Source organism: Apodemus sylvaticus, chromosome 9 (genome assembly GCF_947179515.1).
Source record: "Apodemus sylvaticus chromosome 9, mApoSyl1.1, whole genome shotgun sequence".
NCBI classification, from domain to species: Eukaryota; Metazoa; Chordata; class Mammalia; order Rodentia; family Muridae; genus Apodemus; species Apodemus sylvaticus.
The window spans coordinates 42,371,446-42,384,290 of NC_067480.1; the positions used below are offsets into that span (position 1 = coordinate 42,371,446).

The window sequence follows — 12,845 nt, forward strand, 5'->3', positions numbered from 1 at the left end:
ATTAACTCTTCAGTTTTCTCTAAAATTCTTTCAGTACTTTGATATCGCCACTTGAGGCATTTTTTCTTTAGCTTTGAAATGTAATGTCTCCTTTCTTTAATCAAAGTCCTATAGCAATAGTATGAAGACACACTGTAAGAGGCATTTATACCACTTGGGAAGGGAGGCTTGTTGCCTTCTTTATTTTGATACATTGTTCAACCTTAATGTAACCAGAGTGCTGACTATGGCAACTTATTTTTTAAGAATGCAATAATGGATTACCCTTGTGTATACTATTTATACACCTCTGCTTATTAACACAATATTAAATATATATAATATTATATTGAAACAACATTAAACTTGTATTATAATCAAAGGGGAATACATGGAAATAAAAAGATGGACTCTTTATAAATTTTGCTTCTTCACATTATTTGTGAATAAATGTGATTACAATTGAATACCAGTAAAAAGAAACTAACTATATTCTTTGGAATTAACTTTAGAAAGAAATGTGGCTTAATGTATGTGCTGTTACACATATGCAGTAAATAGGCAACTCTGTCTTTTTAAATTTTCATGTTTAAAGAGTGAAGCTTTAGTCTACTCTCTGGTGAAACTGGATCCATCTTTATCAGTCCTCAGAAAGGTTGTGACAGTATGGTAACAGAACTATTTGAAGGAAATATAAAGGCTGAAGTAACTGTAGGTCAACAACAGCTTTCTCTTTAGAGGGGCTATAGTGTTTCGGGATATCTCAAAAGGAACCACAGACTGCATATAAATGAATAAGTGTGGCTGTTTCCAATAAACATATATTAATAAAGCATTGTTGACTGTGTTTGGTCGTATTTGTATTGTTCCAATTGGGATCTTCTATTATTGGTAATACATAACCAGTATTTTTATTACTATCATCCTCATCTTGAGAGGTCATTGCTTAACTGAAGTATTTTATGTAATACAGATTCCTAAGTTAATGTAAGTAATAGCATGGATACAGATTTGGTGATTTCAAACAGAAAGAAGAGATTAGCAAAAATAAATTAGTTTTTCTTCATTAATTGGCCCTCTGTGTCAAACAGCAGAATTCAACTTAAATCATTAATAAGTTACCTCTTAAATTGTGTTTGCAGTTATACAAAATGTAAGACATTAAACACTGGAGGATATGGAGCCTGAAGTAGCCACCTTCTGTATCTAGGCAGGACTACAAGTGGAGGGATAATGGCGCCAACTCATCCACAAAATATTTAACCCAAAATTTGTTCTGTCTCTAAGAAGTATATGGACAAAGAAGGAGCAAAGACTGAGGGAATGGCCAATCAATGATTGGCCCCATGTAAGACTCCTCCTGTGGGCAAGAACCCATCCCTGACACTACTAATGATACTCTGTTAAGCTTGCAGACAAGAGTCCAGTGAGAGGCTCCACCCAACAGCTGACCAAAACAAATGCAGAGACCCACATTCATATATTAGACAGAGCTTAGGTAATCTGGTAGAAGATTTGGGGGAAGGATTGAGGAACTCTGGTGGAATAGAGACTCTACAGGAAGACCAAATGAGTCAACTAACCTGGACCCTTGAAGGCTCCCAGAGACTGAATCACCAACCAAAGAACATACATTAGCTGGACCTAGATTCCCCACACATATATAGCAGATGTGCAGCTTGGTCTTCATGTAAGTACCCCAACAATTGGAGTGGGGGTGGTACCTGACTCTGTTGCCTACCTGTGGGTTCCTGTTCCCCTAACTGGGATTGGCTTGGCTTGCCTCAGTGGGAGAGGATATGCCTAGTTCTGCAATGAGTTGAAGTGCTAGGGTGGTTGGTACCCAGGAGAAGACCTTTGCCTTCTCAGAGAAGTAGTGAGGCGCTGCGTGAGGAGGGAGGGGTTGGAGTAGGTGGGCTCTGATCAGGATATATAATGAATGAATGAATGAATGAATGAATGAATGGAAAAGATGTTAATAGATGTCTGAGGAAAAGATGCATGGTACTGTCACATAAAAGTGTTGTTTTTGGATTAAATTAAGGGTTAGTAGCAATGGTAGTAAAATGTCATTGGGTTTTTATGAATTGCATAATGTGTGTTCAGTACCATCTCCTAAGATCTTTATTTGGGACTCTTGAACATCAAGACAAAAAGAGAAACAATGTGTGCCTAAGTCATCTGTCAGCTCAGTGGTGGAGCCTGCTTTAATGTGCATTTTACCTGACTGTTGAGTTCTTGGCAGTTGAGAGATCTACACTAGCTCTAAGGCCTTTTGAAACATAGTTTATTGGTCTTAGTATTCTATTGTGTACTGTGCATTTCTAAAGGACCTTTCAGGATGCATCATTTCTCCAACTTCAGGTGACATGAAAACCATTGAAAACTATTACTAAGAGTTTCACTTGAGATGGCAGCAAAACACTCTGAAAGTCTACATTATTACAGGGAAATTCAAAGCCACGAGAACAGAACAATCTGGGAAGTTTTAGTATCACTTATGAGATGTAAACAATTTAAGCATCAAGGTACAAGTGGAAGAAGTCAAGAGACGCAGATGCTTGCAGCCTCTCTTCATAGGGGACTGACTGTACTGACAGGTACCACATGACCATTGCTTAGCTTAGCGACAGCCCTGATTCTAAGACCATGGACCTACAAGCTTTTGTGTGCCCTGTATCCATTTTTTACAAGCCACTACAATTTAGAAGAAATTCACTAAGTGAAAAAATAATTCCCCTCTCCGAATCGATTGTAGTTCTAAAAATTGTCAAAATATCTTTGAAGGGTGCCTATTTTAATTTGTTTGTTACTTCCTGGTTTAAAGTTGTCTCAGTTAAATTAATTATAAGTAGAATCTAATATGTGTAAATATATTTAAAATATATTTGAATACTTTTAAGTAATAACATTTAAATATTAAAATATATTTTATATAATAATTTTAATAATAAATATTTTAAAATATATGTAACAAATATAATTTGGTCTACTTACAGAAGATTTCATTTTTATAGAGAAGATTTATTTTCTTACCAGCACTTGTAAACTTTGGTTTGTTTAACAAATTGTATTCAATCCCAGTCAAAGATGGATTTTAGATGTGCCAATATTTTATTGTTCTTGTATACTTGTAACTCTGGGTTGCTATGGTGACAAACCTGATATCACATTTCTATAGACAATTGGCTGAAATAAATCTTTGGGCACTACTTATTTATTGGAAAGGAATATGTAAACTGGCTTGAACTTTCTTATTAAAGGTGAAGGTAGCAAAATGTTGCAAAAGACCATAGGAAAGTGATACAGTGATGTTGCTTTTGCAGAAAATAGGCTGTGGCTTTATTTTATTTCCGTGAAATTTTGGCTAGTCATTGTATTATCATTTCTACAGCAGAGGTGTTTAACAAACTAAAGGTTTTTTTTTTTTAATGAAATTAAAGTTGTAGGGTCAATAAGAAGAAAACTCTCTCTCTCTCTCTCTCTCTCTCTCACACACACACACACACACACACACACACACATATGCTCAGTAAATAAAGAATTCAGGTAAAGACATGATTTTAAAACTCAAACTGAAAAATACTGTTTAATAAGACAGGTACTTTTTAGAATGTGTATATGTGTGTGTTGGGTATGACATATGTATTTATGTATGTGGAGGCCTGAATTTGCCATGAGGAGTCATCCTTGGTTGCGTTTCACCTTACTTCTTCAGAAAGAGTCTCTCAGTTGAACCTAGAACTCATTCATATGGCTAATCTGGACCTATCCTGTTCCTAGGACCACTGCCTCTCCATCCCACAAGCTGGGATTTTTGTTTAGATGATAAAACCAGCAGGTGTTTACTTGGATTCTATGGTCTGCACTCCAGGCCTCAGAGTTATGCTGAGGGCCTTTTTACCAACAAGCCATTTACTAGCTGAGGTAGTTCCTAGCCTTTTCTACCACCCCCTTTTTTCAGGTAGGGTGTCAGGCATTCCAGGCTGGCTTAAACTCACTATGTAGATGAGGATGACCTCTAACTCCTGACCCTCCTGCTTCCTTCCACCTCTCAAATGCTGTGAGTCTAGGCATGGATCAACGTTCCTGCAAAAAGACATTTTTTAATTGTCCTAATTGCATAATAAGTTGATATGTAATAATATAGCCTTCAAATTATTGATAGTGTTTATTATTGGGGAATCTTTGTAGTGACATTTTCATGTTGATTCTATAGAGAGAAAAAAAAATCAACTGTTTGTGGCCAGAGGAACAATATGGAAAAAATAATGAGTTTCATTCAGTGTACTTTTATACCTTTTAGAAAACTTTTTACCAGCATGGAATAAAGTCATCTGAAACCTTTTTAAGGATGTGAATTTCTTAGGCCCTTTAGTATTTTCTTCACTCTTTTCATGATGTCATTAAACCCTTATGAAGATAACTTTATTGTGATATGCTTTATGGCTGACTAGAGACAGGGATAGCAACAATAGAGGTGTGTCAGAACGAAATCACTGATGCTAATCAGGAACGATGATAAAGTCCAAAGTGCAGACTCTAGCATAAGCAGGTCCTCAATTAATAGGAGCCATTGTTTGAGACAGCAGCCCAAAGCATCTCCATCAGCTCTTATTGGTTTGTCTTGAGCCTTTACTTGAGCGCTAGACAAGCAAAAAAAAAAAAAAAAAAAAAAAAAAAAAAAAAAAAAACAAAAAAAAAAACTGATAGGTTTTTCTTGCGCTGTCTCTCATGAAACACATTTTACTGCCTGATAGATAAATCAAGGAAAGGAAAACAGAGTGAAAACATTTTAAAAATGTGGTCAGAACTTTAAGGAGTAGAAATAAAAGATTCACCTCATGTCTTAAATAAGGAAAGAACACATATACATACATACATGTGTGCACATACACACATGCACACACACATGCATATACTGACATGCACACATACATATTACTATGTGTATGTAGCAATTTCAATGAAGACTTTATAGATTGTGCATATTAACCTGCAAAGCTTGTACAAGATATGTAGATAAGAGCAAATAAGTTTTATAAAACAGAGTGCATTTGTTAGCATCTTCTACTGTTTTAGTGAGCATATACACAATTAAAACTAGGCAAGCTTTTAATACATACAACTGGAGTTTGAATTTAGAAGAGCAATTACCAGGTAGACATTTTCCCTTGTCTTTTGATCTACTGTTGCATTAATAAGAAATGGGCAGTAATGACTGCAGACTTCCTAAGGCTGACCTCGGTAAGCTACTAACAGTAACATACTCTGCAAATCTCAGATTTGGCTACAAATCAAACGCCAGTCTCCCCATGTGCACAGGGCACAAGCATCCAGTCACAACTCTAATGTCATACTTATCACAGAGTTACAAACATTAATACTAGCATCTTCCAAAAGGAAGAACAGCAGTAAATTTTACTGGTGAGTATGAGAAACTGTCACGCAATCCACCTATATGGTACCCACCCACATATCAGAGGACTATTGTCTAAAACTGAAAACTTTGATGGCCAACAGGATATTTTACCCAGTTGAAAATCATTTATTCATATAAATCTATTCTGTTGTTTGTTATTTTCAAAGACAATAATTGTTTATTATTATTATTATCATTATCATTATTATTATTATTATTAATTTTGAATGTGATTTCTTTGCTGGGCTTAGCATATTTTGTGAAAATTTTAAAAATGTCAATGAGCAAAAGTCACGAGAAAAAGTGGCACCATAAATTCATAAGACTGTTTACATAAAACTGTCTTCTAATTTCTGGAATAGGCCAGAGACCATGAAAAATTAAGTAGTGGGTCACTAATTACAAAGACATAAAACCTTAGTGGGAACCTCCACTCAGAGTCTGTGGAGTCTGCTCAATACTTGCTGAAGTTGTGTCTGTGTAAAGAGTAGTAGTGAATCACTCTGTTATCTGGCAGTAATGAGAGAAAAGAAGCTATTCTTTAACTCACTTGCAGACCATATTCATGTTCAAAGGCCCAATATATCCTGAAAATCAGATAAAGGTATTTCTCAGAGCTAATAGTTATTCTAATACTCTTCACAAAAACCTTAGTCATCTTTGTTACATAAAACTATGATTTTCTCCTGGATTGTCTTTAGACAAAATCTTTATGTCCCTTGGAGACTCTACTATGCATTTGTTGAGACTGTATAGACTTTCTAAGGGATAACATTAAAAAAAAAAAAAACCCTCTCATAGACTCAGAGTCAATCCTTTTCTGTTATTCGAATCAATTCCATGTTTATACTTTAGTAAAAAATGTTTTTTGACAGAGTTTTTCTTCTGATAAAGCATTCCTTAGTTCCTTTGCCTTTTGTAGGAGCTGATATGATAGTGGATGAGTAGGGTGTGGTGTATTTCAATTGGGTTTTTCAGGTTGTTACCAGTTACATTTCTCAGCTGAAAATTTTCTCCAGCTTTTCTTTGCCCCTTCTTTAATAAACTTTGTCCTCAGGTCCTGAAATGTGTTGCCTCCCATTTTTTTTCCATTTTGAAAAATAGTCAGACAATAACATATTGAAAAGTACTTCCCATTTAAATGTTTTAATAGATGGAATATTATGTTAGGCATTAATGATAGGATAGTAGGTAATGATAGAACTAGGATTTGTATTTCCTTGTGAATATACCCATTAACAAGGTAGGGCAATTCTAAATCCAACTGGTATCCACTTTATGTTTTTAATGGATATGATGATTTGGGAAAGCATTCTGAGTGTTGAGTAATTTTATGTCCTCTGATTAATTTTTCAGGATTTAAAAACTAAGTGCAAAATTCAGGGCATAAACAAAGCAGGTAACACAGCATGAAAATATATTTTAATGTTGTTGAAGGTTAACAACACACACAAAAATATGTATCAGAGAAAATGTTTATAATAAATCCTCCACATAAAAACTAATATAAGTAGGTCTTATCAGTTGTCTTTGTCTACCTATAGGAATAACACAAAAGTGACTCCCAACAGGGAAGAAAGGACCTGGGACAAATTGGATCCTGAATTTGGGACACTGGATATTGACTACAGGGAACCACTTCAAAGTAAAACAGGCTATGCTAAAGCTGACACCTCATTCAGCTGCGTGTAGTCTAACCTTCAGTGTATGACCTGAAACTAAATTAGTACAAATTTTAAAGTATAAAGAAATATCCACAAAGACTAAATCTTGCAGAGTGAGAATTAGAAGAGTACTGTGCAAAATAAGAAATTATTTCTCCTTTGGGTTACTCAGAAGCATGGAGATGAGGCAGACCTTTACATTTCTAATCAGTTTTTTACATAAGCCATTATCTATGCTGTTATAATGCATTAATTATAAACTTTATTAAAATGTAGGTCTGGTTCCATGTTGGTTGGAAGATGTGAGAACCTGCTGTGTAGTGACCTTCATCTTAACACAACATTATCAGAACACTGGGGAGTTTAGAATTTTCCAGAAGAGTAGAGAGAGGCAGCTATCTCCAACTTCTGCATCAATAACTGGAAAGAGTCCTCATAGCCTTTATACAGCGCACTGTTCTTCTTCCTATCAGGACGCACGTGGATCAAGCTGCAACTAAAACCTTAGATACATCCAAGACCAGCTTTAGGAAGCAGAGAGACGTTAGGGAGCAGAAGCAAGTTAAAATGGATGTTTCTCTTGGGAACAGTATATAACATTTTGGGTGCCTTGGGAACCACCCTTTCTAAACCTATAACAGCTGAAACAGGTCCACGGCATTTAAAGGCAGTCTCCTGAATCTCTCTACTTTTGTATCATGATCTTGCTCATTATCCTATTTACCACCACTGCCACCACCACCACCACCACAACAACAACCACAAACAACAACTAACAACAACAAAACAAAAGAGAATAGTGAAGGCTTGTGCTAATTTCCTGATTCTTAGGGTTAGGAATACAGGAAGTAAAAGTGAAAACCAACATGTTCATTGTGATGGAGGAAACCCGTGCGTTCTAGTGGATCAGGTGGCCCCATCTTAACATGCATTATTGTAATGTGATAGAGGCAGTCAACAGGAGGTGCGGGGAACTAACTGCATGGGCAAGGCTCCAGCCATTCCCGGTTTCGGTTGTATGATCTTAGTTACATACATCTATGGACTGATGCTTTAGTTTTCTTACCTGGGAGTTGTTTAGTAGGCATCAAGATGGGTTGTAGACAAGTAAACAATGAATAGCTCGTGTGAGTACACGGGGAAGGATTTCTGTCAGAAAGGGATTCAAAGAGGCTAATGAGCCAACGCTGGACCACGTGTTCTCAATCTGTGGGTCGCGACTCCTTTGAGAGTCGACTGATCCTCCCCACAGGAGTCATGTATTAGATATCTTATCTATCAGCTATTTACATTATCAATCATCACAGTGGCAAATTTACAGTTATGAGGTAACAAAAATAATTTTACAGTTGGGAGTCACTGCGAATTGAGGAACTGTATTAAAGGGTCATAGCATTAGGAGCATTGAAAAACAGATTATCCATGGGAAAGTCAGATATTACCCTGAAAACTAACATTTATCTTTGTCCATGTGAATAATCTTGATGTTTGCTTTGAAAATTCTAAGAGTTTTGAAGTATACATACATGAGAAATATGTTAGAAAGGGAAATCTATTTTTTTCCAGGTATGTTTGTAATTTTGAAAATTTTTAGTTGTATCTCTTTTTCTGATGTTCTTTGGGGGATAAAAGCATATTTGAGCCTAACCTTAAATGCTGTGGACTGCTACTTTGGTTGCTTTTACCTGACGTTAGCACACACAGCTCCAGCCTCTTGTTACTCATACCCTCACATCCTCTTCAAGCTTTGCTCTTCCCAGTCTCTGACTATGTTCCAGAAGTTTCCCTTTGGGAATTTTGATATAACCCATATCAACTCTGATCATTTTAAAAGACAGCCCCAACATTGACCATCTTGAATAAGGGTGTGTGTGTGTGTGTGTGTGTGTGTGTGAGAGTGTGTTTGGCAAACCTCATGCTATGTTGATAAGCATTTCACACCATAACTCTTGGGCAGATACTGGCACTGTCATCAGAAATGAAACATCATTTCTATTTTTTAAATTAGGGTCTTGCTGTGTGGCTGATGCTGGCCTTGTGAAGCCATGATCCCCCATCTCCAATTTGAAAATGCTTAGATTGCAAGTGTATGCCGGCATGCTTAGTCCATTAACTCAATTTAGACTGCTTTTCATTTGAGTTGTACATTTATCATGCCCGTCTTGTTAGCACTTTAACTTCTAGTTGTCTTGATTTCCAAAACAAGTGACTCTATAGTATCTTGAATAGTAAATGGTACAACAAATGATCTTTGGATGAACATATTATTTATCTCATATTACAATGTCCTTGATAGCAGCACTATAAGGAAGTTTCATGAATCTTTAAATATTGGTTATTTGTTCCTGGCGAGGAAGTTGGGAACAAATGAAAAAGATAGGATTTGGCTAGTGTTTGCTTATTGTATGGTTCATATGGACAAGTACAACATTTATAGAAGATATTAAATTTCTTCATTTGAAATCACTTTAAAGTTGAATTTTAATTATAAAATATAAGTAAAGACTCAGAAAAATTTAGAAACTAGAGTAAATACCTGTGTATTTGAGAATGACAGAGAATGGAGAAGAACTCTTTATTCAACCCAAATGTTCTCATTGTCCTGGGCCTAATAATTTCATTAATTTTTTTTAGTGTCTCTTTAGAAGGGAACTAATCACTACAATGGCTATTTTATAGTCTTATTATTGTGGGTCAGATCTCACATCTCACTGAGGAATTGGGCTTCAAACCCAGCTGTTTCTGACCTTGACATAAAAGTTCTTTAGGAAGTTGAATAAATCTAATTACAAGAAAGCAGTATTAAGAAACAGGTTAAACAAATAGATGATTTTCCAGAGGAGGTAATAAACTTTCTTAATCTTAGTTCCACATTCTAACAAATTTGTCCTAGACAATATCTACAAATTTCTGTGGCCATGTGTTTGTGATAAAGAGAAATTTTAAAAATACATATATTTAATAATACTTTGACAGAAATAGGTACAAGTACTTTGCTATTGAGGGATGTTACATGAAGAATAAATACCTTTTAGCATTTTTATTTATTATGTGCATGAATGTTGACGTGTATATATGTCAGTGTACCACATGCATGCCTGGTACCCTAGAAGCCGAGAAGAGAGTATTGAATTCCTTGAGATTGGAGATAGAGATGGCGAGCTGCCATGTAGATGCTGGAAAACAAATCCAGATCCTCTGGAAGAGCAGCTGGTGCTCCTAACCACTGAAGAATCTCTCTAGCTCTTTTTGTTTAAGTAAGTCTAGTATATGGAGGGGGGGAGAAAAACTATAGCATTTTAAGCATAAGTTGACTATATTCATAAACAAGACTATCATTTTATATATTAAATGCTGATTGCCAAATTTTATCTATCAAAAACTATCTCCTGTGATCTTGTTGAGCTAGATATTCTTTCCAGAATAATTCTACTCTAGATATATGTGCACATTTGATAAGGATTGCCACAGATTTTGTTCATGGCTCTATAAACTATAATGTGTTAAATACTATATTCACCTTCACTATCTGGAAGCAAAAAGAGCTTATGCCAAAGTGTATACAATATTTTAAAGGCCATATTGTCATTAGTCACTGTATGATAGTATATTATTAACTGGCATCTGGTGTCAGGGTAGCTTTACTGAAGTCTCTAGCTTCTACGTCTTAATAACTGCACAACAACATTTTACAATACACAAATGAAAAATCTCTAGAATAGCACTTATATCTAACAAAGTTGATTTAAGCAATGAAACTCTATTTCCTTATAGGCAATAGAATGTAGTACAAAAATCTAGGCATTCCTGTATAAACTGGAATGAGCTTGAACTCATGGCCCAGAATGGAATGAATACAATAAAACAGCCACAATCCAAACTCCCTAATGATGACACTTCAAATCTTTCTGCCACATGCTGATTCCTGCCACCATTTTACTTTGTAGAAAGAGTAGTTTGTTCAGGTCTAAAACCTGAGCATTGTTTTCCAAATTTAAACAAGCAAACTTAGAACCAGATATACCTGTTCTTTTTTAAACCTGTAATGCTATAAACCTGATGTTACAGAACTTTGATAAAATAAGACCCTTTCATATTAAGCTTTCAGCATGAAAGGTATTCCAAGACAAAAACTGTCATTACAATTAAGTAAGATATTCTTGATGTATTAATTCATGCTTCCAGGACTCATATGGCTTGTAGGACATTCTAATTAAAATTAGTCATCAGATAAAAGAGAACTCCAGAAGAAATAAAAGCAAACTCCATGTTATTTGAAAACTAGACAAGAAGGACGAAAGGAAAAGAAAGTGTCATGTAATCGAAAAGTTGACTTCTCTTTTTTGAAGGCCATGATAAAAAGTCAGTTCTCAATGAAGTTCTGTGAGTAAAACAGTATGAGCAGAGAGCTAAACCCTGCTCTATAACAAGTAAGACCAATGCATTTTCCCGATGTAGAGATCACAGCTCTGAGTGCTTTTCTATAGCATGTACATGCCTACACAGTAAATAAATATGTCAAGGCCACTGGTAAATGGCTCCCAACACACACTAACAAGCCAGAAAACTAACAATATGAAAATTAATTTAACAGATGCATCATCCAAACCATCATTCTTCAAAACATAGTTTGTAAAAACACAGGTTTTTGAGTGTTAAAAAGGAGAAGATATTAAACATTTTGGAAAAAAAATACTGTGAAATATTGACCAATGAACCAACAGGATTTTCTGTCAATCATGGTGCTACTTATCTGCATAGAGTGCTATAATTATATGCTTTCTAGATTTGCTTTTAATATAATCTGTTAAGCATTTTATAGTAAAAATTAGAATTCAATAAATATGGAGGGTAACTCATACCTTAAATTCCTCTAAGATTTTGTAATTTTTCCCATGATATTCACAAAAGTTTTTCACTTCTTTACATTCGGGACAGCATCCATTGTGTTCCACCTTTGTACATTTCGGATGAATTTTAGGGCATTCCGGCTGGTCACAGACAGGTCCATCTAGGGCACAGACACACGGACAGTTGGAATGCCCTGGGAAAAACCGTTCTCCCAACTTGTATACAAAGCCGCTGTCATCCACACACCCTTTCCCTCGATAGTCATCAAAGATCAGATTGTCATTACTGGAAGCCTGGTCACCTTCATCAGCAGGATAGTCTTCGTGACTGATGGCCGCAGAGGTGACCAATCCAGGGATGACCATTAGAAGTATGCAAGCTTCATGAATATGAAGAGCCATCCCCCTCCTCACAGACTTCCGGATGTTCTCCTAATATTAAACACACTCAGCTCCTTCCATGGGAATGCAAGAGGGGTGGGCTGAAAATAAATATTTAAAAGATAATTTGACATATAAAAGAGAATAAAGATGCAGTTAAGCCCATGCTTTCAAATCATTTGTATGGATTCGATTTGGGAGACACTGAGACTTCAAATAAACTAAGTTTATCCAACCGTCTATACTTTATTGTAAAGTTTGAATAGTGGGCTTTGGCAATATATGTTTCAATAAAGTTCATTTATGAAGTTATTTTATTGAGGGGCCTTCAGGTTGTAATTTTCCTTTGAGTTTCAATGGTCTACCTCTTTGGACATTGTAAGAAGTACTTTTGCTAAGCTCTAAAGGGTGATTGCAAGTAGTTACTGATACATAGTTCAAAGATATTTGAAATTACATCCCTAGTTTTATTTGAACTGGATGAGTCAGTAATAGAATGTAGATGTTCTAGTAATCTGCATAAAAGCAAGAGATTAGGGTCAAGCATTA

General features: G+C 35.6%; 1 protein-coding gene across 1 annotated transcript in view; it reads right to left on the minus strand.

Annotated features, from left to right (window-relative positions):
- Positions 1-12,317, minus strand: part of Vwc2l (von Willebrand factor C domain containing 2 like) — a 153,124-nt gene extending 140,807 nt beyond the window's left edge. The window contains exon 1 of the mRNA XM_052193592.1: positions 11,928-12,317. Within this exon, the coding sequence (XP_052049552.1) occupies positions 11,928-12,317 (390 nt within the window). The remainder of the gene's footprint in view (positions 1-11,927) is intronic.
- Positions 12,318-12,845: the final 528 nt, after the last annotated feature.